This window comes from Ochotona curzoniae, unplaced genomic scaffold (genome assembly GCF_017591425.1).
Source record: "Ochotona curzoniae isolate NIBS_2020 unplaced genomic scaffold, NIBS_Ocur_1.0 scaffold_4506, whole genome shotgun sequence".
NCBI classification, from domain to species: Eukaryota; Metazoa; Chordata; class Mammalia; order Lagomorpha; family Ochotonidae; genus Ochotona; species Ochotona curzoniae.
Genome location: NW_024467119.1, coordinates 67,379,962 through 67,407,778, shown reverse-complemented (window position 1 = coordinate 67,407,778; position 27,817 = coordinate 67,379,962). Strand labels below are relative to the sequence as shown.

At 49.1% G+C, this 27,817-nt stretch overlaps 1 protein-coding gene across 1 annotated transcript; it reads right to left on the bottom strand.

The window, feature by feature from the left end:
• Positions 1-27,817, bottom strand: NOCT (nocturnin). The gene is made up of 3 exons (XM_040967046.1): positions 27,557-27,817; positions 2,567-2,836; positions 1-993 (listed from the first exon to the last, which is right to left on the bottom strand). Exons 1-3 carry the CDS (start codon positions 27,744-27,746, stop codon positions 158-160), a joined length of 1,296 nt encoding a protein of 431 aa, XP_040822980.1. The 5' UTR covers positions 27,747-27,817; the 3' UTR covers positions 1-157.

The window sequence follows — 27,817 nt, the reverse complement described above, 5'->3', positions numbered from 1 at the left end:
AGTTTGTGAACTAATGGGATTCTTTCCTAAGGGCAAGCTGGTAACATGGAAAGTGAAGGTCCTGAAACTGGGACTCCTTCCTGGGGCAACTCCTATTTCAGTTTCCTGCAACATCCCTGCTTAAGACTCTTGTGATCATAAAGATGCAGACAGTCCTTCATAAAAGTGCATCGGGTTCCTCGTTAAAGCTGAAGTCGCACACCAGTGACAGGTGGTCTGAAGGATAATTGAAGGAAGGGAGCCGGTTGGGCCCAATCTGCTCTTCAGTGAGTAAATCTAGAGCAGCCCTCACGCTGAGCGCGTGCTTAGAGTACCAGATATAATCCAGCGTGTGGCGGCACTCCCCCGAGGTGCGGATCTTCCACGTGGTGTACGGGGGCTCTGACTGCCCGTCAGCGCTCAGCAGCTTGTAGGCGCTGTTGAGGTTGAGGCTGGAGGAAGCGAAGTGTTTGTAGACCTCTTCTGTTGGCTCTGCGTTGAAGTCCCCACAAACGATGAGAGGAATCTTGGCTCCCTGGGTGATGTTCTGCAGGTTCTGGAGAAGGTCACAGCCCTGAGCTGACCGAAACCGCTCCCACCCAGTGCGTGCTTTTAAGTGGGTGACGGCGATGCAGAACTGTCGACCTGATTCCTTGCACTCCAGGGTCTGTGCGATGGCCACCTGATTGGTTTTCAATGTCATAGCTGTCAGCCTGATATTGGCACTGTTGATGAGCTTGAATCGATTTTGGAGAAAAAACAAGGCACAGCCGTCGGGGCCATTGTTGTGTTCAACATCGAGACACGGCGACCAGGGCTTGGGGAAAAATGTGCCCTGGTAGCCCAGTCTACTGAGGAGTGGCTGGAAGGTGTCGAAGTAGTGGTCCACCTCTTGGAGGCACAATATATCAGGCTGGTAGGCTAGGATTTCTTCTAGGATGAGACACTTCCTCTCCTCCCATTTGAGGGCCTCCAGAGGACACTGGACAAAGTTGTCTTTGCCTTCGCCAAGAGCTGAAAAGAAAGGGGCTGTCAGCTTCTGTAGGTCCTGGACGTCAGAGTGCCCAGGAGCTGCCTTGGCCCTCCCAGTGCTGCTGCTTCCTCTGTGCACAGGCCTGGGGGCATCCATCTCTGCTCTGCAGAGGCTCCCCAAACTATCCTAAACAGGTCCTCACCACGTGGAGGGAGCTAGCAATTGAGTTTTCCTTCGCATGACAATGAGTTCCCTTAAGTGTACTCCAAGACAGAACTGCAGGGGGGAAGCAGTGTTCCTGCAGGATCTACAGCTCTACATGCTGCTTTCAACACTGACAGATGAGGCTTGGATGAATAGGACCTAATGAACGCGGGCTGCTCTTCCTAAAAGTAATCACAAAGCTTGGTCCTTTTCTTGGAGGGCAGTGGGGGGAAGTGGCTGGGGTGGGGGAAAGACGGGGAGGGCGTTGTTTTCTTAAAATTAAATGCCCCATAAAAGGCAATGCTACAGAATGTTGACACCATCTGTTTTGAATTCAAAAAGACACAGGAAAGGAGTCCTTTTTCCTTTAAAAAAAATAGTGCCTTAATGTACAGAGAATTGAGGCCGCATCTTTTTAGTCTGAAATTATAAAGATGAGCACGGTCGAGAATCTTGCCACAGGAATATCCAGCCTTTCCGCACCGCCCACCCCAGCTGCCATTCCCTTCAAATGCTCTCCCAGGGCTGCACAGGGACGCCGGATGCAACACAAGCTCTGGGGCTGTCCCACTGAATTCCTAGTTAGTGGTATGGGCCTGTCCCTTTGGATGTTCTGGGAGGAGACTTTCACTGTTCCGGGCTAACTCACAAACATGAAAGCTAAGGAATAAATCTTTTTAAAAAAAATTTGAGAGACAGCTCTCATAAGCTGGTTCACCCAAATGCCCACAGTGGGCCCTGGCTGTGGCTTCCTTTGGGAGCTGGGCAACGATCCAGGTCTCCTATGGACGCAATCACTTAGGTCCCTCAGGGCCTACCTGGGCAGGGAGCTGGAGCTCAGAGTGGAGCTGGGAATCGAACCCAGGCTCTCCAGTATGGGGCACAGAAAGCTTTACTACTAGGTCAAACACCTGCCCCAGAGTAAATCTGTTCTTGGTGGAAAACAATACTCCCTTTTCTAATTTCCCTGCCTGGGACTCCTCAGGCTGCTCTACCTGCCCCATCCTTCTACACTTGCGACTGCCCCTACTTCTCACTCATTTAAGATGCCAGTGCACTGTTCATGCACAGAAGTAAAAAAAATCCACTGGCACGGTGGCTCAAGGGTAATCCTGCACCTGTGTGGGTTGGGGGGTGGGGGGGCTGGTATCCATCCAGCAGAAAGCAGTGGAATCCGACAGACCAACTCCTTGGGACCTTGCACCCATGTGGGAGAACTGGGAAGAAGCCCCTGGCTCCCAGCTTTAGATTGGCTGAGCTCCAGCCTTTGTGACCATTTGGAGAGTGAATCAGTACATAGAAGACCTCTCTCTGTAAAAGTCTGTCTTTCAAATAAAGTAAGTCTTTTTTAAAAAGCAGCAGCAAAGAAGCAGGCAGAGAGCACAGGCGCCTGCTCCGAGCGGGGCCTACCTTGGGCGAGGATGTTCCACTGCATGACCCTGATGGGTGGGTGGCTGCTGGGGCAGTCTGTCCTCACATCCACAAAGTCCCTCTGGAAGCGTGGCGGCCGGGTGTGCAGCACGGCCCTGCATTCCTCCAGCAGCTCCTTGGGGTCGATGGGCTCCAGATGGTCCGAGTCGGGCGACACTAAATACTCGGGGTGCTGAGAGGCAGCGCTGCTGTTGAGCGTCTTGGCGAGCGCGCTGTAGAGTCTGCTTGTCCCGTTGCCCATGGAAGACGCTATGGGGGAGAAAAGCACAGATGCACCATCAGCTCCACCTCCCGACTGGGTCCTCCAGCTTGGCAGTTGGAGAAAGCATCCACTGTTAGGAACAGCAGAGGCTTGGTGCAGGCAAGGTCCCCACACACACCAGGCCACCTGTCTACAGGCATAAAGGAGTGTCCAGGTTCTCGCTATTGAAATGCTACTATCAAAGCTAGTCTCCAACTAATCTGAAATAACTTTTTAAAAAAAATCTCGTATGCTTTTATTGGAAAGGGCAGACATAGAGGGTTCACTCCACAAATGGCCACAACAACCTGAAGCCAGGAGCCAGGAGCTTCTTCCAGGTCTCCCACTTTAGGATCTGAAGCACTGGGCCATCCACCTCTGCTTTCCCAGGATATAAGCACGGAGCTTGATGGGAAGTGGAGCAGCTGGAACACGAATTGGTGCCCCTGAGGACCCAGCGCTTAATGATAGAGGATTAGCCAGTTGAGCCAATGTGCTGGACCTTTTAAGAGATATGCTGGGCTCAGTGTGGTAGCCTAGTGGCTAAAGTGCTTGCCTTGCATGTGCCGGGATCCCACGTGGGCACTGGTTCATATCCCAGCAGCCCCACTTCCCATCCAGCTCCCTGCCTGTGGACTGGGAAAGCAGCTCAGGGATCTGCACCCGTGTGGGAGACCTGGAAGAGCCTCCTGGCTCCTCTTAGGTTCAGCTCCAGCCGTTGTGGCCGCTTAGGGAGTGAATCAACAAATGGAGGCTCTTCCTCTCTGTATATCTGACTTTTCAATAATGATAAATAAATGTTGGACCCCTGGCACAATGGTGAAATGGTTAAGGTCCTCGCCTTGCACACACCGGGATCCCATGTGGGCACCGGTTCTAATCCTGGAAGCTCCACTTCCCATCCAGCTCCCTGCTTGTGGCCTGGGAAAGCAGTGGAGGATGGCCCAAAGCCTTGGGACTCTGCACCCGCATGGGAGACCTGGAAGAGGTTCCTGGTTCCCGGCTTTGGATCGGCACAGCAACTGCCGTTGAGGTCACTTGGGGAGTGAACCATTGGATAGAAGATCTTCCTCTCTGTCTCTCCTCCTCTCTGTATATCAGACTTTGTAATAAAAATAAATAAATCTTAAAAAAAAAATAAATTTTAAAAACAAGAAAAATGTCTTGATCTTGAAGGCTTCTTCTCACCTACAACCTTTTTTTAAATCTGTAAACCCAATGTTACAAAACATGACTGAACACAATCACGTGTCTTCCAGTATAATTTAGCATAAGCTTGAAGCTGTGCTTGTAAGCAATACAATGTCACACAGCCCGTGGGATCCAGGGCAAGGTGCTGGGTCCAGCAGCTGCTGCTCGGGCATCATTAGCTGTCTAGATCTCTCCAGCATGGAAAAGGATGGCCAGGTGGGGTTGCAGCCCACCTCTCGGAGGGGTAGTGTGACCTAGGCCTTGGGCTTTCTGTGGAACTCTGAGCATCATGTTGAGTTTTAAAAACAAGAGTTTGGGGCGGGGAGAAGAAGGGAGCTAACAGCAAGACAGGACATCGTCCTTTTCACAATTTTCCTGTTTGCTGGGTTTCTGGCAAGAGTGAAGGGCAGGAAGGACCGCCAACACTGTCTTCATGAGAATTTTCTAGTGTTTTGCTTGGTTGCAATTCATTAAGGAGAACAGAGGGCGATACTCATCAGCATGAGAGGCTGTAATTGTCAGTTCCACTCAAAGTGCTGATTACTCTTTCAGAGGTCGGCCACTTTTTCTCTCTTCATTATAAATCAGGAGCAACATTTACGCAGGAGTAACCCCAACATTCTGTGCCTGATGAATGTTAGTACCAGGCTATCTGTATATCCCTCGCACAACCATATGCCAGAGTCCAGCTCCAACTGAGTTTGGAACTCGAGAAGGGTGCATGGATGAGGCATAAAGAGGAACAAAACGGACCACTACAACTCCATGATCATCACGGACAATGCAATAAAGCTGTCCGCTTTACTTATACAGAAACCTTCATAAGGGCTGGGTTAAACTTCACACTTAGGCAAGTGGGCATTCCTAAGGATAGTTCTACCAACTGTTTCACCTTGAGGCAGGATTCAGCCTTCCTAACCCTGAAGTCAGGAAGTTACATTAATCAGTTACACATTCCTACTACAATCCTCATTCTACAACTTAGTCTTAAATCAGTTAAGGCATGAGAAAGGCATCAAGGAAGGAAGGACCTAAAGAAAGATTAGCATATGGCCAATGGGGGGAGGAGAATTCTAAGTAAGCAAAGTTTTCTGCTATACCCTTGATTAACACAGAATCAAAGGGGGACTTAACACCCTTGATCAGCATATGGTCAACGGGTGTAGCCTATTAGCAATAATGAAAGGCCTTTTGGCTAAAACGGTATCAGCAACATCAACTTCCAAGCTCACTCCCCAGAGGCAGACAATGCCTAAATAAATTATAGAAATCTCAGCGGGATTGTCCGGTGTCCATGCAAAGGGAGGTGGAACTGCATTCAGGTGGCCGTAGAGACATCCACTGGGCCCTGACAAACAGCGGGGAAATTCCTTGTGGCCCTGCCTGCAATGGAACAGTTCTCTACACCTTCCTGTCTTCCACACCCATCTGGCGGACCCCAGCAACCATATCCCTGTACTCTCTTTGTAAAATATGGACGTTTCATAAAGATTTTCTTATAAAATTTGCAAATAATCACATCTCAAGCAGTCAAATTCACTATGGCATGTCCAGGGCAAATCCAGGGGCCAATGGCATAGCTGAATAAGCCCTCACCTGTGGTACCTGCAAGCCATATGGGTGCCAGTTCCTGTTCTACTTCTCATCCAGCCTCCTGCTTGTGGCCTGGGAAAGCAGCAGAGGGTGGCCAAGTGCTTGGGCCCCTGGCTCCCACGTGGCAAACCTGGAAGAAGCTCTGGGATCCTGGCTTCAGACTGGCCCTGCCTTGGCCACTGTGGTCACCTGGGGAGAACTGATGGATGGCAGGTATCTCCTCCTCTCTCTGTACTTGTTTCAAGTAATTAAGTAAATAATAGTAAGCAAATCCAAATAGACACTACCAAAAATCCTTGATCACCAAGGTCAGCAAACAGCAAGCACATTCTTTTGTTCTTTTTCTGACTCAAACAAACTGCTCTGCCTGCCTTCAAGCTCAGTGAGAAAATGAGACTTAGGCAAACATACTGGTTTTCCCAACCCACAGTCAGGTGTGTTGCGCAGCTGCACCATGCATAGTTTCTCACACACTCCTGTTTCCAAACTGTTTGATCACAGAATTTCAAATCGATCATGCTTGATGTGCATGCCTATCTGAGCATATGGGTCCAAAGAAAGACAAATTCTTCCAGGGTGGAAGAAGTCTTCTCAAAGTCCTTCCTTATACTTTAGTTAAATGCCCTTGAATTCAGTTTTCAACTGTGGTCTCCAGGAAGGCCAATCACTTGGGGTTGCAATCACTGAATTGTGAGGGTGTCCCATGGCACCACAGCAAACTCAAGGGACTATGAAGTATTTAAAACATGAAATACACAGGACAGTTTGACATCTGCGAGGCTGCAGGCAAACTTCTAGACTAACTGCCAAGGAGCCTTTGCTCTAATTCTGTGTCTGTCCACTCAGATCTTGTAGCAAAGGTGAACTGATGCAGACTGAACGCCAAACCATTTACAAATGCTGTGGCCCAGGCCAAACCCTCCACAACTGTACTGGAAAGCTGATTAATGAATGCCCTGCTGCATAATGAGCATGAGAGCAGGACACACAGGGATGGTTCTGGAAGGTTTCCATTCATCTACTTTCCTTCCAATTTACTTTGGGGCTCCTGTGTGCCAGACTCTGTCCTCATTGTGCACCTGACCACTTAATCACCCTCTTTTCTTATGAGATTTATTTATTCAGTTTTCTGAAAGTCAGGGAAGGGAGGTGGGGGTATGGAGGGAGGGAGACAGATCTTTGAAGTGTCTTCTCTCAGGTAGAGGGACCATCACTTGGAAAATTCTTCTTCACCTAATCTAACTGCACAGTCCTCACCCAAGTCTCACTGTGGTGTGAGTTTTATTTCAAAAGCAGAGTTAGAGTGAGCATCCGTCCACTGGTTCACTTTCTTCCAGGTGGCCCCAACAGCTGGGGCCGGGCTGGATGAAAGTCAGGAAGCCTGGAGCTTCTTCCAGGTCTCCCATAAGGGGGCAAGAAGAGCCCAAGGATTTGAGTCATCCTCTGTTGCTCTCCCAGGCCATTAGCTGACAGTGATTCCAGAGTGGGGGCAGCTGGGCAGAAACTGGCGCTCAAAAGGGATGTTGGTGTCGCAACAGGTTTACTCACAATGCTGGCTCTTAACCTCACTTTTTCTTGGTAAAGAGTTATTATTTTTATTAAAAAGTCAGAGGTACAGAGAGGAGAGACAGAGTAAAATCTTCTGTCCAATGATTCACTCTCCAATTGGCCACAATGGCTGGAGCTGAGCCAATCCACATGAGCCAGGAGCTTCCTCTGGGTCTCCCACACAGGTGCAGGTCCCAAGGCTTTGGGCTGTCCTCAACTGTTTTCCCAGGCCACAAGCAGGGAGCTGAATGGGAAGCAAGGCCACCGGGATTAGAACTGGCACCCATATGGGATCCCAGTGCATGCAAGGCAAGCACTTTAGCTGCTAGCCCATTGTGCTAGGCGCAACTTCACGCTCTTGTTTTCTGATCTAGTGAATTTGGGGAATGGTACCCTATACCAATAAAAGGTCAAGTACTGAAGCTGAGTAATAACAGAAATCAGACTTGGGTATGGAGTGGGTACTGGTGACAGCATCATTTACTTGGGTCAAATTTGCATATTTGGTAGCTCCTTTTTTTTCAAACGCTTGAGTGCCCACTGTGCATTAGACTGTCTTTGCTACAGCAAAACACGTGAAGCAGCAGCTAACTTTATAAAGAGGAAAGATTCACTGAGCTCAGTTTTTTGGAGGCTCAAGTCCAGGAATGGTCAGCCCCAGTGGACTGGGCCTGCTGTGAGCCAAGGGTGGCAGCAGGTGTGGAGGGAGAGCGAGCGGTGAGACACAGGGCCCAGCTTCGGGCCTCTGAACCCTCCCAGGGAGGAGCCCCATTTCAGGGAGCCCCCAGGCCATCTCTGTGCGAAGCACATGGGAGGCATGTATCTGGGGGTCCTCACCCCAAGTCAGACACTGATGCTCTGGCCCACGCACCTCCTGTCTTCCCGACACCAGGGCAGGGGAGGGGAGAAGGAACACTAATTCAACTAGGGCAGCAATGCTACTCATACATTGGGTTATGAAACCCTAGCAAGAAAAGTCCAGGCCTCCATGGCTTCCATGTGTAAATTCTAGCAAATAGGACATTGCACCAAACTTCCACAGACTTTCATTTACTCCCTCCCACATTCAGACATGCTGAAAGACAGTTTGGCAGTGCTTTATGAATCTAAAACTTACCATCCAGCCCAGATCTCACATAACCAGATACTTCTGTAAAGAGACTGAAAACTGAAATTCACATACAAATATGTATGCTTTAATTTATAGCATGTTTATTTCTAATTGCCAAATGCTGGAAGCAACCGAGGTGCCCTTCAACAAGCGAAGGGACTGACAGCTGTGCTACACCCATAAAATGAAATACAATCCAGAATTGAAAAAAAAGAAAGCCGTTGACTCATGCAGCATGGCTGAAAGTTAAAAGCATTCTGTAAGTGAAACAAGTCAGATACTAAGAGTTCCATATTGTACCATTCCAAAAATTCAGGCCATTCTGGGAAAGGCACACTCCAGGGAAGGAAAGCAGAAGGTCGGTTACTGGGGCTCGGAGTGTTTCTACAAATGGAGCACACAGAGGAATTTCAGGAGACAGAGCAGTTCTGTAGAGCACAGGTCACAATCCACCGAGCTGTCCATGACCAAGGAAGAACTTTAATGTGTAAATTTAAAATACCAGCCGGGAAGTGGGAGGGCCGCAAGAGGGAATGCGGAACTTGACAGATGAGCCAAACTGAATTACAACTGCGCGGCAACCTCGCAGTTCCACTGGGGCAAAATGGCGCTGTGTTCGAAGTGACTAGAATGGGGTGCCGTGTTGGGAGTCGTGTGGCTGTGTCCGTGGGAGCTTTGCCGAGGCAGAGCCTGCTAGTAGGCAAAGCTCCTGCTCGTGGGCTCGCTGCTGCCAGCTGAGACAAGGATTTATTTGCGTTACTGAGGCTCAGGAAGTAATGACAGTGTGAATTCCTGTTGACCTTACTCTAGGCACAGAAACAATGTGCCTGGGATACTGGGATACACGGCACTATTTGCTAGCTTCACAGGATCAAGGAGCAGTGTCACGGTGTCACTCCAGCAGCAACAGGTACAGCTGCCGCCCCATTCTGCAAAGGAGCAGGACTCTAATGGGAGAGGGGAGAGCACGGCAATGCAGAGGAGCCTTAGAAGATTCTTACGGGCCCAGCCAGGACAGTGCTGACACACAGCAGGCGCTGGTGCTGTTGGGCAGTGGATTCAGCCACCACCTGTGATCTTAGAGTCCATCAGCGCTGGCTGAGTCCCAATCCAGTTCCCTAGCAATGCTCCCGGGAAAGCAGCAGATGCCAAGTGCTTAGGTCCCTGCATCTACATGGCAGACCTGGATGGTTCCGGGTTGCAGCCCGGCCCAGCCCTGACCACTGGGGATGACCTCCTTCCTTCTGTAACCTTGCCCTTTAAACACACACAGACAAATAATAAAACATTTCTTGTCAAAACTATTAGATTGTAACCAGAGATGAAACAGCAATTATGAGTCCAGATTAAGATAAGTCAGTGACAGAATAAATGAGGTGAGGGAGAAGCAAATCTTTACAGAACAAGTTCCTACCTTATACAGACACGGTCCCTGGGACCCGGGCCTCAGCCGGGACAGCTGGCTATAATCACAACTACTCTCTCCCACAGGGGAAATGCTGGCCCCACTTGTCCTGACAAGACACCATGCCTCTGGGATCACTCCCTCCTAAACCCTTAACCACGGGCCAAGTGGGCGGAAAGCCCCAGGGAGTTCCTCAAAGCTTGCAGCCTTGAGAAGCAAGGAAAGCCTGAGGGAGCAGAGGAAATCACAGGATGGAAGGTCTCTCTGTAAATCTACCTTTCAAATTGAAAAAAAAAATATTGAGGTGTCCTAAGGCCAAATAACACATGAGTAAAAACTACAGAGAGCTGAGGAAGTCTGAAGTCAAAAGTAATGCATCTGAAAACCAGGACTGGGGCAGACCTGGCTGGACGGAACAGCACCCAACAGCATGTACATGGGCTGGATAGTGGGCCTGGTTGTGTTGAACTAGGCTTCAATACCCACTGACATGTATGAGAGCTGCATGAGATGTGTGTGGGACAGACTGGACAAGTCTGCTGTACATACTGGCAAGCACAGGAACCAGGGTAGGGGGTGGGCCTGGTGGGGGTTATTGCGGTGGGGGCTGCAGCTCCCACTGGTTTATGTGAGGGCCGAGTGTGTGCTGGGCAGAATCAGGCTGTACTGCAACACCCATTGGTTCGCTTGGAAGACAGAGCTGGAAGCAGAACGGATCCAGCAATTGCAACTACCAGCTAATTTGGGGTGATGGACTGTACCAGGCCCTGTACTGGCAAACACACACAAGAATCAGGTCTTGGATCACTTCAGACAGTTTCTTTGGGGATCTCCCCAGTCGAACTGCAGGACTCAGAACCCCAACCATGAAGAGAAGTGCAGGTTCCATGGTCTGACCATGGAGTCCATGTGTCAAAGCTGAGCCGCCTCAGTGACTCAGATCGAGCAGTGGAGAGCATATCCAGTGCGCACGGAGGATATGGCAGTCCATGAAAACCTGCAGAGAACACTTGGTACCACAATAGAGGACGGAGGACAGAACAAATCAGTTAACTACCCCAGCCATGTGCTGGCAGTGAAAGTTGGGCAAATGGAGACTCTAAGGTGGACTATGTCAACCAGTGGATTCTGCAGCGATTTCATCGTGCTTGGAACTGTGAGACTGGCAGCAATTCATATCTGTTGAATTATCAAAACTACTTGAGCAGGACTCTTGGAGCATGCCCCACATCAGGGACCTTGGACGGGTAGGAGGCGGGGTGGAACTTCTCCCTTTCTCACTTTACCCCAGATACAGGAGAAAAAAAAAAAAAAGCAATAATGTGGAAATAATAGTGTTGCCTACTTTGCTGCAGCCCCCTTGACCCTTTGTGCCCTATCAACTATGTAAAGAAAAAACAGCTAAAAAAAAAAGTAAGTTTCTATGTATCTATGCTGGTTTCTCTTCTTTGTGACGTGCTACTTTGGTAAATGACGTCAACACTGTAGATGGGTACTTGATGACGGTTCAGGCATTTGATCACATCACCTCACACACAGTGCCCGAGCTCCCCATCCCACTCCAGCTCCCTGCTAGTGAACACCCTAGAATGTAGCATTTGACCTGCACTGAGCTGACTCAGACCCCTAGCTACTGCAAGGCATCTGGGGAGCCCAATCACTAACTCTCTCTGCCTTCCAATTAACTCAGAGCAATTAAAAACTTTTTATAAGGCTTACGCTGTGGTGCAGTGAGTTAAGCCACCACGTGCAACACTGGCATCCCATAGCACAGTGCTAGTCTGAGTCCTGGTTGCTTCAGTTCCATGTCAGCTCCCTAACACTCCAACCGGGCCCCCTGGTCCCCGTCACCCATCTGGGAGACTCAGACGGAGCTCCGGGCTCTTGGTGTCGGCCTGGCCCAGCCTCAGCTGTTGTGAGAACTTGGGGATTGAACCAGCAGATGGAAAATCTTTCTCTGTCTCTCTTTCTCTGGAAATCTACCTTGCCAATAAAAAAGCAGCTGTGAAAATCCTTTTTTTCTACATCCCTACATACTGAGATGGGAAGTGTCTAAGTCACACCGCGTACCACACTGGTGGAGATGCAGAAAGGGACTCCAGCTCCCTCCTGTTAAGCCAGACGTCAGGACAGTTCCCCAAACAGAGCAATGCCACTATTGGACAGTGATTTGGTTTTGTTTAGGAATGTTGTATTCTTCCACACAAAATGTTACTCATAAGCACGTAATGAGTTTGGTGTTTTATTATATGAATTGATAAACATTTTAAAAACATCTCAAATTTTACTTTCTAGCATGATATGTAATTAATGGGTGATAAATGCAATACAGAAACAGAAATTTCTCAGGGATCAAAATGTTTAAGAATGTGAAGGGGAAAATACAAACAGGAAACAATGTGAAAAGACCCAGGAATGAAAAGTGAGCAAGTCTATTCTAGAGCGACCTGGGCCATTCCCTGGAACAAGAACTTTATTGCTTCATGTAGAAAAGAGAAAGTGAATGAAGAGATTGGAGGGAGATATCTATTTTTTTTTCTTTTTTGTCTCTAAGTCTGTCTCTTTCTTCAGATGTGTTCTATTTTTATTTGAAAGGCAGATCTTTCAGAAAGAGAAGTATAGAGGGTCTTTCAGTCGCTGGCTCCTCCCCCCAAGGGCTGCAATGGAGCTGGCCTGAGAGCCACAAACCTCTTCTGGTCTCCCACATGTGTGCTGAGGCTGACGGCTTTCCCAGATCATAGAGTTAAATGAGAAATGGAGCAGCCAAGACACGAACCTGTGCCCACATGGAGCCATGCTACAGGGCGAAGGATCAGCCTACTATACCACGACACTGGTTCCTCCCTCTCTGCTTCAAATAAAGAAAAAAAAATCTTTAAACAAGGAAGGAAGGAAAGAAAAAGGAAGCAAGAAATCTCCGCTACTTACAAATGACCAGTGTCAGGTAGAATTCGCAGCACACTGAAATGAACCAAAGTACACTTCATGAATTATGACGGCGACTGCTAATGAGTAACTTGCCTGGTAAGCTCGGCCTGCTCTGACCACGCCTTCACCCTCACTGCCATCCTAGGAAGGCGCTAAGGATAATGAGGCCCATCTGATGATAAGGGCATAGCTGAACAATACTTACTGTTTCTTACTTTTACTCAAAATAACCTCATTTTTACAGCAGCATCAGTGAAAACTTCCCTTTCCTGCGGATACACGTTTGTGGCCCAAAATTTTAAGCCATTCCACGGAAGTCCTACACTCTTCAGGACTTGCACAGGGCCCTCGGCAGACTGGTGCAGTATGCAAGATTAACTTCCTGAGGGTAAATAGCGTGAATAATGGAGCCTTGTGGTCGGGAAGATCCTGAAGCAGCCACACTGTGCTAACTGCTGCTGCAGCCTGCTCTGGCACCTGCCCCGCATTTGGAGGTGAACTTTGAATCCAGCCCCATGTACTTGGACGTGGTTTTTAATCACAGCCACTTTGAGAAAAAGGAAAAAATCGGCCACCCTTCTCAGTGACGTGCGTAGGTTATAGAATGTACGTAAGCAACAGGCACACAGAACTTGCTGGGAGCGGCTGTGCCCGGCAATCCACTTGGCTACACCACTACCTCCCGCCCCTGACTAATTCTGCGTGAACGCTCGCGCGCACAGTGACAGCAGGGTGCCCACCTTCCCTGCACAATCGCCAATACCTCACCATTACTCTACAGAAACAAATCCTACTCTCCTAGAGATCTGTAACAACTTGCCAGAGAACTCAGATGCTGTTGGTTTCTAAAACACACTAACAACACTCCTCCGTTCACTTTCCGGTCACACAGCAAAACATGCTGATGGCAGAAGTACCTGAATACACATGCCCTCATTAGCACCAGCTACACCGCACACTTCCAGTGCAATCTTGGCAGGACACAACACAAGTTTCACGAGTGCTAACAACACGGAGGGAACTAGTATACCCTGCCATCGGCCCTGACAGCTAAGACGCCCTTGGCCCTGGCTTACCATCCCTCTCAGCCTTAGCAGCCTTTACAAGCAAAAGCAGAAAGGCAGCTCCCCACACAACGCCCCTTGTTCCTCCAATCACCCAGCAGTTGCATATTCTGCACTTTGCCCACGTCAGAGTCAGTGGATAATTTCTTTCACACTTGGCACTGAAGCTAAGGTGACTCGGAAAAAAAAAAGACGAAAAACCAAAGCGTGAACAAAAGCCAGAATTATACTGGGTACAAACCTGGGAAGCTGCTGAAGCTGATCAGCCTTGGCCTGGAGAAAGCTCCACGAATCAAATGCACAAAATGCAAAAACCGAACGGACCCACGTCACTGGAAGGCGTCTTTCAAACAGCAGTTCAATGCTGCCATCTGCTGGCCATGTGCTGAACCACCTCAGACAGCAGAGGGCCAATTCAGTCACTGATACGCAGCAGGGCAAGTTCCCAAATAACACAAAACAATCACTCAGGTGAAACGAGCCTGCACGTGGTGGATGGGATATATTTATTCACTACAGAGTGAAGGAATGAATAAATCACCATGGCCCACGCCTGGCACTATATGAGCCAAGCACCAGTGTCTCCCTGGCACATTCCTGACCGGCTGCTCTTGTTTAGGTCACCCTTGGGGGTCTGTTATTCAGGAGGCTCCCCCCAGCACTCAGCCCACTTTTAAAAAGTGCTTAAGGGGGTTGGGGCAGGCATCTGCTGCAGTAGGTTAAGCCCACATCCCATATCAAAGTGCCAGAATTTACTTCTGGCTGCACTCCTGCCTCCTGTCAGCACAAACCCTAGGCAGCAGGAGCCAGCTTAGGTAGGTGGGTCCCTGTCACATGGGAGATCCTGATTCCCGGATCCCAACTGGCCCAGACCGACTGTGGCCAGGCCCTCTGCTGAGGGAACTGGTGGATGGGCCTGTGTCCCTCTCTTTCCTTGTGCCTGTCAAATAATTTTAAAAAGTACATTTTTTTATAACAAAACTGAATACAACCCAGGTAAAAATCCTGGTCTATTCAACAAATGCTGCTGGGACAACTGGATAGCAGCTTGCAGAATTAAGAAGCAAGACCCACACCTGTCACATTATATGAACATCAGCTCTAAATGGATCAAGGAACTAAATCATTCAAACCCAGAAACCATCAAACTATTAAAGGAAAACATAGAAAGCACACTCCAAGATATAGGAACAGGGAAAGACTTCTTAGAAAAGACACCAAAAGGTGATCAAATCAAAAAAGGAACAAATGGGACTACATCAAACTAAAAAGCTTCTGTACAGCAAAGGAAACTATTAACAAAGTAAAGAAGCAGCCAACAGAATGAGTGATAGGGGACTAATATCCAGGATCTACAAAGAGCTTCAGAAACCCAGGGACAGCAAAAAACAAACAAACAAAAAAACCAAACAAAAAAACCCTGTAACAAAATGGGCAAAAGAAATGAACAGATATTTTTCAACTGAGCAGATTCAAACGGCTAACAGACATATGAAAAGATGCTCAGGCTCCCTAGCCATCAGAGATACAAATGAAAGCCACCTTGAGGTACCACCTAACTCCAGTGAGACTGGCCTACATTCAGAACTCAACACCACCTGTGGACGTGGGTGTGAGAGAAAGGCACCCTCCTTCACCGCTGGTGGGAGTGTAGGCTAGTACAACCATTGTGGAAATCAGTATGCAGAGTGCTTGGAGAATTGCAAACAAACCTGCCATGACACAGCTATCCCACTCCTAGAAATATACCCAAAAGAAGTGAAAACTGCATATCAGAAGGGAATCTGTAATCCTATATTTACAGCAGCACAATCTACAATAGCAAAGACATGGAAACAATCCAGGTTTTCGTCCAAGGAAGAATGGTTAAAGAAACTATGGTGCATCTACTCCATGGAATATTATTCAGCTATTAAGAAGAATAAAATTATACTATTTACAACTAGGTGGTCCCAACTAGAGACCATTATGCTCAGTGAAATGAGTTAATCACAAAAGAACAAATACCATATGTTCTGTTACATAAGGAAACCAGCATGGAAAAAGTAACTTCAATAATCCAATCCATACTTTTGTTGTTTTGTTTTGCTGCATCCCATGTTTTGATGTTTTCTATTTCAGTTTTATTTATTCCAAACACTCTTTTCTCTTGTCGAACTCATTGCTGGCTTATGGATTATACAGTGGCATTTTTTTTTCCCAAGAGATTTCTGTATGTATTTGATAAAACAACTGAGTAATTGTTATTTTGGAACACTAATAATCTGTGGGAAAGGTTATGCTCTTGTCCCTAGAATTTCCTGATGGATCCTCAAAACTTTGGGTTTCCCTATGGCTCATCTGACTTCGGAAGTGCAGCAACTCCCCTTGAACACAACGCTGCTCCTGGAGAAGATGGAACCCCAGTGGAACTGCAGAGAAATTCTACAATCTTCTTAGAATGTTTGAGGAAGACTTTAAATGTAACTTATTTATAGTTAAGATTCTTAACAGCCTTAGACATTAGAAAAGCCATAGAAACTTGCAGTGGGATCCAAGCACATCCCTGACACCCTCTTAACAGGAGGTTGTGTGTACAGAGCAGGAGGACAAGAGGAGGTCTGTATCCTAGTCCCAAGGCCTCCCAAGTGCTTCGCCACAGAAGCAATGGATACTTCATCAAGGATTGTCAGTATGGACACTGAGAACCGTATCCCGACTGCCTAGGAGCTCACAGGGAATGTGAATGCTCCGAGAGGCCGAGAACTCCGAGGTCAGTCATTTGCTTCTCTGGACTTTACTAGGTAGGATGTAGAGTTAAATTCTTCCTCACCCACTGGGTTGTTGGGGATTTGCCTGCTCACCTGCCTAAAACTTTTCTATTCTTCAATTGTTAAAATGCAAAGTTCTGTAAAACCGTGCTTAATCATTATATACTGCAAAGTTTAAATTTTGGCTTGATTTTCTACCCCAAAAAACTATCAACTTATGACTGTTAATACTGAACAAGATATAACTGCATAGAAACGTTGGTATTAAGTTTGTACTCAGCTGTTACATATATGATGGATGTTAATGTTGATGCTTCCACTGTTCCTGTGCCACTCTGATTTAGGTTAAACTTAAAAACATGCTAGCTTGGAAGGAAAAAAAAAAAAAGATTTATAGCAGCCGGTTGTATATATGCTAAAATTGAGATGTCAAGAAAGTAGTTACAGGATGTGGCTAAGAATTTGCATTTTCTAACATATTGACCACTCAATATCATGTTAATTAACATCATGATGAGGTTAATTTCGATGTATCTTCCTGTTGTTGAAGCTGTATAGTGACATCTCATTGGAGGAGATGATATTCTGCCAGCTCTACTTTCAGACCAGGGATGGTCTCCCAATGAAACTGCTGAATTTATCTGGACAATAAGATGTTTGACTCTCCGCATGGTCCATGCCCGCGATGAAGGAATCATGACTGGATATGATCTGCATTACTATAACAATACGCAGGAACTCAGTATGGGGGGAGGTCTTGGGGAGGAGCTGGGGGAATCCCAGAGCCTATGAAACGTGACATAAAATGATATAAACTTATATTTAAAAAGTAAGTTTAATAACATGTCCATGAAAGAAAGGACGGGGAGTGATGGCGAGTGCTAGGGAATCTGGTCTCACAGTGGCAGAGAACCTTCTGGCATCCCAGGCTTTTTCACTTGCTGCTGTCGCCCCTGGCTCCTATGAACACATTTCACAGTTGCAGACGCTGAGGTCCAGACACAGGATCAATACAGAATGATCCCTATTGGTTATGCAGCCTCTCGGGAGCCGTGATTAACAGGACACTGCAGTTCCAGAATTTCTGTGAGACTATGGCTTGCTCTCATCAGCTAAAACAACTCAAAAACAGAGCAACATGTCTCCAGAAAAATCCAGCTGACAAATGCAGGCCACCGCCCTCCCATGCCCCTGGCGGTCTGGGTAATCCCCCAGCTGCCAGTCCAAGTGCCCAGTTCAAAGGGGACTACTTGCCTGTGAGAGGTAAACATTTTCCCCGTGGCTGGTCTCCAGGTTCCGTTCCTGAGCGCCACTGCCTGGAGCTGGCTGCGTCCCCAGAGCTCTTGGTCATGGGGCAGCTTCAGCCTCCTTTCCATGGGCTCCACCTCTTTCCTCCCACTGCCTCAGTCTCCTCATGCGGCAATAATTCCAGGACCCCGAGAGGATTAACTGGGTTACACTGGCTTTGGCCAGCTCGTCTGGGTGATCTATCAGCGTTCACTGGTCTGTTATAACTCTGTTATTTATTTTACTTGAAAGTTGGAGTTACAGAAAGAGGGAGAGATAGATCTCCCATCCACTGATTCATTCCCTAAATGCCACAAAGGCCAGGGCTGAGCTAATCTAAAGCCAGGGACCAGGAGCTTCTTCCTGGTCTCCCACATTGGTGCAAGGTCCTAAAGCCTTAGGCCATCCTTGACTGCTTTCCCACGCCACAGCAGGGAGCAGGAAGGGAAATGGAGCAGCCAGGACACCAAACCTGTGAGAGATGCTGACACTGCAGGCAGAGGATCAGCCTGCTGGTGCCAGCCCCTGAGAGTCTCACTTCCCAACTTCAGAAGGCTGCTCACAGTGGATGCCCTGCCCCAGCACAGCCACACTGTGGATTGTCATTGCTTTCTAGCCAGAGCAGGTGCTATTCTCGTCATTCCAGCCAGGAGGCTGGGAGGCTGCAGCTGCTGGAGTCTGTATGACCTGTAAGGAGTCAGGCCCAGGAAGCATCTTCCCTGCATTTCCTCTAGAGCGGTGACAGCAAGCAGGAACGACCGTGATGGGGCCTGGCCAGGCGCTCACAGCAGCCCATTCTCGGGCCAGGGATAAACAGAGGTCAGGTTGTATCACTGCCCTGTGTCCACGTCACTGCTATCACAGCACGTAGAATGGCAGTGCACAAAGTGTACAGAGCAGTGTCACGACCCAGGCACCGTTACCAGGGCTATCAAATGAAGGTCAGCAGTATTAACCCAATGTGTCTAAAAATACACACCCCTAGACAAAGAGTGACAACCCAAACGACCTTTCTCAGGCAGGCAGCGCCTGCAGACCAGACAGGCCTGCAGAAATGTTTTTCAGAAAAGGCACAGCAATGCCTTCAGGCAGGACAGCTTAGAAACTCTGTCCAAGGGGGAGGAACTCCCACCCCAACCCCACTAACACACAAAGGAAAGGTTTAGTGCACAGATCTGTGTGTCTTGGCCAACTGCTCCCCCAGGCTGGCTACTCCAGCTTAATGTTAGAAAGTGAGATGTGAAAAACAGGTGGCTGTGCAGGTGTGATAGCTTGAGCTGGCTAATCCTCCCCCTTCAAATGCCAGAATACCATATGGGTACTAGTTTGTGTCTTGGCTGCTCTGCTCCCATACAGCTCCCTGGGAAAAGCTGAAGGATGGTCCAGAGCCTTGGGACCCTGCACCTGCATGGGAGACCTGGAGGACGTTCCTGGCTTTGCTTAAAGATTTTTTTTTTTTTATTGGAAAGTCAGATATACAGAGAGGAAAGACAGAGAGAAAGATCTTCTATCCACTGATTCACTCCCCAAGTGAATGGCCGGAGCTGAGCCAATCCGAAGACAGGAGCCAGGAGCTTCCTCTGAGTCTCCCACGTGGGTGCAGGGTCCCAAGGCTTTGGGCTGTCCTCGACTGCCTTCCCAGGCCACAAGCAGGGAGCAGGATGGGAAGTGGAGCAGCCGGACAGGAACCTGTGCCTATATAGGAACCAAGTGTGCAGCGTGAGGACTCAGCTACGAGGCTACAGCACTGAGCTCGGCTCCTGGCTTTGGATCAGGTCAGCTCCAGCTGTTGAAGCCATTTGGGAAGTGAAACAGAGGATGAAAGATTTCTCTTGCTCTGTCTTTTCTTCTCTCTATAAATCTGACTTTAAAATAAAAATAAAATTTCTATACATATATTAAAAACTGAGAATGAAAAAGCAGGGGATGGGTAACATGCTAACAGTTCTGGTCTACTCAGGAGCGCTTGTCAGCTGTGAGTAGGAAGACAGACGTGAGAAGGCATATTCTGCTGATAGGGCAGGATTCTGTCCAGGTCATGGTCCTCGACGGCCCAGGGGCCAAGTCTGGCTAACGCCTGCTTCTGTGCTGTGCGTCAACCAAGGCAGGCTGACATCCTGTAATGGTTGGGGGGAAAAAAACTGGGTCCGGTGGCATGGCCTAGTGGCTAAAGTCCTTGCCTTAAACGTGCAGGGATCCTATATGGGCACCGGCTCTAATCCCAGCAGCCCCAGTTCCCATCCAGCTCCCTGCTTGTGGCCTGGGAAAGCAGTCGAGGACGGCCCAAAGCTTTGGGACCCTGCATCCATGTGGGATGCCTGGAAGAAGTTCCTGGATCCTGGCTTCAGATTGGCACAGCACCGGCCGCTGCGCTCACTTGGGGAGTGAATCATCGGACGGAAGATCTTCCTCTCTGTCTCTCCTCCTCTTTGTATATCTGACTTTCCAATGAATAAATAAATCTTTTTTTTTTTTTTTTTTTTAAAGATTTATTTTTATTATTTTTTCATTGGAAAGGCGGATATACAGAGAGGAGAGACAGAGAGGAAGATCTTCCGTCCGATGATTCACTCCCCAAGTGAGCGCAGCGGGCCGATACTATGCCGATCCGAAGCCAGGAGCCTCTTCAGGGTCTCCCACGCGGGTGCAGGTTCCCAAAGCTTTGGGCCGTCCTCGACTGCTTTCCCGGGCCACAGGCAGGGAGCTGGAAGGGAAGCGGGGCTGCCGGGATTAGAACCGGCGCCCATATGGGATCCCGGGCGTGCAAGGCGAGGACCTTTAACCACTTGCGCCACCGCGCCGGGCCCAGAATAAATAAATCTTAAAAAAAAAAAAAAAAGAAAAAAGAAAACAGAAGAGTGGTGCATTTCACGGCATGGCATGTGAAAAGGACATGAAATCCAAATCCCCAGAGGAATGCAGTTTACCTACTATGTTGTTTCCACCCGCCTTTTCCCCCACCTGCGGCAGGTGTGAGGCGCTGCGGCAGACAGGCAGACACGTGGCTGGGGAAGCCTGCAGCGCTTCCAAGCTGGCTGTCCCTGCACAGTCTGCCAACTCCTACTCCAGATCGCAGGAAAATGAAGCTGGACAGTCTGTTTGTAGAGACATTCCGAGATTCCTGGTCACTGAGCCTCAATCCACAAACTTCAGCACCCCCTTGCCTAATGTGGGTACTGTCTGCAGTCTCCAGGCCAGCATCCCACCGCAGCCTAGGAACTGACACTTTGCATACAATCAGCAGGCTCTCAGGAGACAAACCTTCACTGTCACATCTAACCTCACTGAGGGCTAAACTAGCGAATCAAGACAGACACAGGGCCTGGCACAATGGCCTAGTGGCTAAAGTCCTCGCCTTGAACGCCCCAAGATCTCATGTGGGCACCGGTTCTGGTCCCGGCAGCTCCACTTCCCATCCAGCTCCCTGCTTGTGGCCTGGGAAAGCAGTTGAGGACGGCCCAAAGCTTTGGGACCCTGCACCCATGTGGGATACCCAAAGTTCCTGGATCCTGGCTTCAGATTGGTGCAGCACCGGCCGCTGCGCTCACCTGGGGAGTGAATCATCGGACAGAAGATCTTCCTCTCTGTCTCTCCTCCTCTTTGTGTATCTGACTTTCCAATGAATAAATAAATCTTAAAAAAAAAAAAAAAAGACAGACACAGATTCCAGGGAGTGTGGGAGGTGGGGCTGCCACTTGGGCACCACTCACATCTCCTGTGGGAGAGCTGGATGCTGGCCAAGATACTCTGCTTTCCGATGGCACTTCCTGCCAACAACCATCCTGCAGGCAGCAGACGATGCCGCTCAGTTAAATGGTCCCACCTGGAGATGCGGCCAGAGTTTCTGGTTCTACACTTTTAGGCAACCCCCCACCCCCAAAGTTGGGGGCACCTGGAGAGAATGCATCAGCCAACAGAAGGTAGTTGGCTTTCTGTTACTCTGCCTTTCAAATGAATAGATCTTAAGAAATGAGATGAGAACCAGCTTTGAATTCACAGAGAGACCACAGCAGAACCTGTAGTGCACCAAGTGTAAATGTGCTTTTCCCCAAGGGCACCTTGATGAGATGCTAAGAGAGTCAGCAAACAGAACAGGTTGGGGAGGCTGGCTGACACAAGAGTGGGCAGCCCGGGGTGTCCCTTCCCTCACCCAGGGAAAAGCTGGGTGGGTGGCGAGACCCTGAGACCATTGCTCTGCTCAACAGAGCAGAACCCGGAGGGTTCCCGGGGTGAGTGGTGCTGAGCAAGCGGCAGGACTCCCTTCTGAGCCTCTGGGGGTTTGTTTTGTTTTGTTTTGTTTTAAAGGGAGTGTAAGGCTCAGTAGGTTCAGGCACCCAGCAGGGACAGTCCTTGGCTTGGCAAAGGTGGCCAACTCCAGCCTGCTGCTCCTGAGCCCTGTGCAGGGTGGCCGGCCCCTGTGCACCGTCAGCCCCCCTCTTCTCTGCAGGGGAGAGGCCTGAAGGAAACACAGCAGGCAGGTGGGAGCCGCTGAAATGGCTATAGGAGACACCACAAGGCAAAATGGAGTTTTGCTGACAAAAACAATTCAAGAACTAGGAAATGTCTAGAAATCTTCAGATGACTGCAAAATCTTTTTTTTTTCTCCAGAAAATCTCATGCACCAGACGATGCCATTAAAAATAAAGGGACAGGGAGTACAGACACATAAAGCCAACAGCATGCCAAACAGGAAAACACCAAAAATAATCCACCCCCCCACACTGAAGAATGGTCTTCACATGCACAAGCAGGCACGTTATGGCCAAGATGCTCACTGCCACGGAAACTTCCCCATCAAACGTAAGATTTTATTGGGGTTGGTGCTGTGGCGTAGTGGGTAAAGCAGCCCACCTGCTATGCCAGCATCTCACTTGGATGCCAATATGTGATCCAGCTTCTCCACTTCTGATCCAGTTCCCTGCTAATGGCCTGGAGAAAGCAGCAGAAGATGGTCCATATGAGAGACCAGAGGGAAGCTCTTGGCTCCCAGTGAGGCCTGGCCCAGCACTGGTCATTACAGGTTATCTGGGCAGAGAACAGTGCATGGAAGCTCTCTACTCTGCCTCTTGCTCTGTAATTTTGACTTTCATACAAATCGCATAATGAAAGGCAGAGTGACAGAGATGATCTGTCAACTGGTTCACTCCCCAGAACAACTGCAACAGCCAGAGTTGCCAGGCCCAAAGCCAGGAGCCAGGAACTCTGAGCCTCCCACAAAGGTGACAACAGCAAAGCATGTGAGCTGTCCCCACTGCCTGCAGGCTCCCCAGCAGGCAACTGGGCTGCAAGCACAGAGGAACCAGGAGTGCAGTGAGCAGTGAGTCACAGCTGCCCTAAGAACAGGTTGACCACAACCTCCACCCTGCGAATGAGCTTCACTACGGGCATGTGTCACCTAACTATGAACATCAAGTCACAAAGAATTATTTGCATATAAAGTTCACGGTTATCTCCCAAAAGAATTCCAGAAACAGCTGAAAGAGGAACTGTAGAAATGTCCCAACAAACAGATCCAGTCTATAGGATTTACCAGAACAGCAGACAGCCAACACAGCAGGGCGTAAAAAGGAAACAAAAGGTTGTCCCCCAGGTGTAAGCCACGCCTGCCAAGGGCCTCATGTTGTCCTGCATGGGACAGGGCCTGGGCGTCACAGGGCGTCTGCAGCCTGGCAAACAGTCCTGGAAGCTCAGAGTGGGAGGAAGGATGGAGAAGGACAAACGGAGAGCGGCGGAAGTGCCAGGCACCTGCAGACATTCGTGGCAACAATCTGTCATTGTGGCTGCCTTCTGATGTTAAAGCAATCTTACTGTTTTCTGAAGATGGAATAAAAGCAGCTTCCTGCATGTTCCATATTCCAGGAGCAGTCTCTCCACATCAACAGATCATCACACCAAGAGGTGGGTGGTTGGTGACAGGGATGCAGCAGGCGGGCCCTGGAAAACTTCTGCATCAGGTAGCTTGGGGCCATGGAACTCAGGCGCAGGTTTAAACTGGGCCCCCAGGTTAAGGAAATGAAGATCAAATCCCTGAAGATTATCTCTTTTCAGCTTATCCAGGAGTCTGAGATCACTAACTTTCTCCCAGAGGGCATCCCTCAAGGATGAATTCTAGGGCCTGCCAGGATGGCTTGATTGGCTAATTGTCCACCTTGCAAGCAACAGGATCCCTTATGGGTGCTGGTTCAAGCAGTGGCTGCTCCCCTTCTCATCCAGCTCCCCACTTATTGCCTGGGAAAGTAGTAGAGGATGGCCCAAAACCTTGGGACCCTACATCCATATGGGAGTCCCAGAAGAAGCTCCCAGTTTCAGATCAGCTCAGCTCCGGCCATTGTGGCCACTTAGGGAGTGAACCAGTGAATGCCTTTCTCCTTTTCTCTGTAAATCTGCCTAATTAAAAAAAAAAATAAATAAATCTTAAACAAAAAAGCACAAGGTTCAGAGGATCACACCAGGTTGAAACAGTTGTGGGCTAGCCAGAGGACTAGGTTCAAGGTGCTGGTTACCCTTGGGCACTACCATGGTCCTATCGGGCTGGGTGTGAAATGCTTCAAGGAGGTAGCCACCATCATGCAGGAGTGATCATCCTTGCCAAACTGTGTTCCGCAAAGGGGCTGAGATCGGTGAACCCTACATAGCACCTTACAAGGTGACCTGGCATTGTGGCTCTGTGCTGGCGTGCCTCACTCCCCTTGCAGGGGCACTGGCACCATCTTAGCCCTTGTCCCCAGGAAGCTGCTGCTGCTGGCTGGCACTGCTACACCTCAGCCAGGGGGTGCACCACCATCCTGGGCAAACTTTATCAAGGCCACAGTCAATGTTATCTCAACGACCCACACCTGTGATCTGGATACTGTTCCAGGCTCCAGCTGCTATAGGCACTGGAGAATGAACTAGAAGATTTCTCTTTTTAAAGCAGGGCCCCAGGAATTAGAACCAGCGCTCATAAAGGATCAGGCGTCCATATGGGATCAGGCGTGTGCAAGGTGAGGACCCCAGCTGCTGGGCTACCTCACCTATCCCTTCTCTCTTTCTCCATCTCTTACACTTTCAAATAAACAAAGCTTTTTTAAAAAAAGAAAACACCTGGTTTTTGTAAGGGTCAAGGAGTCTCCTGAATTGCCTGAGGCTCCAAGTACAAAGATCCCATCCCCTCTGGGGTTTCTTCAACTTTCAGGCAGGGACTAACCACTGCAAAGGCAGCACAGAGCTCATAAACACTCCCCAGAGCACCCAGAATCATCCAGGGCCTAACTCACCAGGAAACCAAGTGCACATGAACACCCAAAAATCTGTGCTTTCAACAAGTGGCTCAGATAATTCTGGAGAGTCCTTTCCCACGTTCTAGGCATGTGACAATTTTCTCCCCTAGCCCTCCCACCACATCGCTCCATCCCACCCAAGCAAACGCCCTTAACACATCCAAAGATCTTTTTCTTTGCACTTCGTACTGCAATCAGTCATGAGCTTGCAGATAAACTGCTATCAATTTGTTTCATTTTTTTCCCCCTAGGGAAAGTCTGCAGTGTTAAGAGCCAGCAAGCCAGGTCCAGTGATTTGCGGATGATCACGGGAAAGCCTGCTGAATGTGATTCTAGAACCGTGGACATGAACTCAAAAGCTCCCTACCCAGAGAGCTCACTGTATTTGAACTCCTCCCACCAGAAAAACCATTTATTTTTGCAGAAGCAGGATAATTACAAGCTTTTCCATTTTTTTTTCACCCACGAGTAGCTTACTCACAAGTGAAGGGACCCACTAAAGAAAGCAGCCTCCTCAAATAAAGCTGGTATTTGCCTTTGAAAATGTACCCAGAAAGAGGCAACATGTTCTAGCAGAGAACACTTGATTCAGCTGGCTCCTGGTGAGCTGTGGAGGGCAGCTTTCCCAGCCCACAACTATACTTCCTCCCATACAGCTAATGGTAATGGTGGTGGCAGCCACAACCTCCTTCTGGGTGCACCTGTCCTTGCTCCAGAAAAGCAAACAAACCAGTGACATCCCCTCCAAGGTGTCCCGTAGAGTCCAACAACCCCTGAATTTGGTCAAGCCAAGAGACGGTCTTTCCAGGAATGGCTGAGGACCCAGTGGGGCCCAGAGTGAACATCCACTGTCCATCCCACACCCCAAACTGTCAGGCAGGCAAAGTGGCTCTTAGCTCCTCCAATGGCCAAACTTCTGTGTGTGTTTCGGAATAATCTTTAGTTTGTGGATGACTGTTCCGTAATGTGGACTGGGGGCCCTCCACTGATGGGATGGATCTACAAGGAAGTCTGTCCACCTTGTAAAGCATTCCACACTCATGCTTTGTCCTCCATGCCTCACGCTCTGTCCCATTTTCTCCTGCTTTTCATCAACAAAATGCATAACATCCATGTTTATCCAATCCTAACCAGGCTTTGAGGCACACTTAAATGCAACCACTTCTGGAAGTCTGAAGGCCCCACTGCTGAAGGAAATGCCCCCTCTCTCCCATATCCCTAGGGCTATTTGCAAATCTTAAAAGTGAAACCTGTTTATGTCATTAAGCATTGCTTTGCGCAAATCTTGGGGCCTGCTGGGCAGCAAACTTCCTGGAAGTGGCTGTTCCCTGGAAAGCAGGCATCCACCCCAGTAGCAGACTGCCTGCTCCGAGTCCTGGCTCCTTCACTTTTGGTCTAGCTTCCTGCTAATGTGCCCCTTGTCGGCTGCAGGTGATGGCTCAAGCACTGGGGCCCCTGCCTCTCTCCCCGGGGAATCCTCAATAATGCCACCTGGGCCTCCAAGCCAGGCTTCCTCTCTGAGCCCACCTGAGGCTGCTACAGAACACAGCAAGTGAGGTACTGTTCCCACCTCGGTGTTCCTCTTGATAACGCGCACCATTCCAACAATTATTTCAAAATATGCCCAACTCCTACAGAACGAAGGGTGGGGGTCTGACTACGTGCATCAAGAACAGAATTTTTTTTTTTTTTTTTTTTTTTTTTGTCTCAAGTAACAGCTCGACACCCGCATCCTTTTAGTTCTATTCCAGCAACATCCACCAATAACATGACTGAAGTCCTGGCTTCAGGACATTTCATCGGTCGCTTCTGTTCGCGACGGAAAGCCACACTGGACCCAGTGTTCACTCTGTACTGAACGCATAATGGTCCCAGAAAAAAGGCATTCCTTTACAATCTAGGTGGGTTACACCGATGTGTCCCAGCAATAGCCAGAGTACAGCTAAAATGCACCCTTTAAAATGCTTTGTATGAAAACTATTTCTAAATTTTAAAGGTATAACTAATGTGAATATCATGTGGCTACAGTTATCTGAGGTTACACGGAGGTGGCAAAAAAAAAAAAAAAAAAGAATCCCAGGTAATAAGATGATTTAAGATGGTAAAACTGACCTTTGGAAGGCATCACTTAGGGAGTTGAGCCTCCCTGGAACACAAGGTTCCAAGAGAACCTCCCGCCCAGGTAAAGCCAACTCATGTTTTAGCATGCTTCAAATTTTTTTTTCAGGACATCTAGGCCACATGATCAAATAGTGGTCACGTAAGGTTATTTTTTTGTATGAACATCACAACAGCGCAATTTTAAAAAAAATGAATAACCAATAGAAATTATTTACGGTCTCGGTAGGAGGAAATTTAAGGTAGGTTATGTGGGAGAAATACTTTAGCGTGGTATGCAAGGGTCCAGCGGAAACCTGCAGTGTTCTCACAAGCCGTGATACAAGTCCCGGCGAGGCAGGGCAAAAGGAAGCAAAGAGGCAAAAGCGAGCGCAAACAGCCGCTCAGGAAGGACTCGCTCCCAAACCCGAGAACCGCTAGCCTGCCCGCCGCCGCTTCCCATTCATTCCCGGCCGCAGCCCGCCGCGCACTCACCTGCTCGGGAACACGACCTGGCAGCGCCCGAGGCCGCCGAGGCCGCCACCAGGAACCGGGAGGTTGCGGGCCGAGGGACAGCCGTCGGCGGGGGCGACTGGCGACGCAGCCCGGGGCCGGGCAGGCGGCGCAGGCCGGGGGCTTCCCTCTGCAGCAGGGCGGAGCAGAGCCGCCGCGGGCTCTGAAACATGCCGGGCAGCGCCGCCACAACCGCCGCGGCCCCTCGCGCGCCGAGGAGCGGAGGAGCGGAGCAGGCTGGGG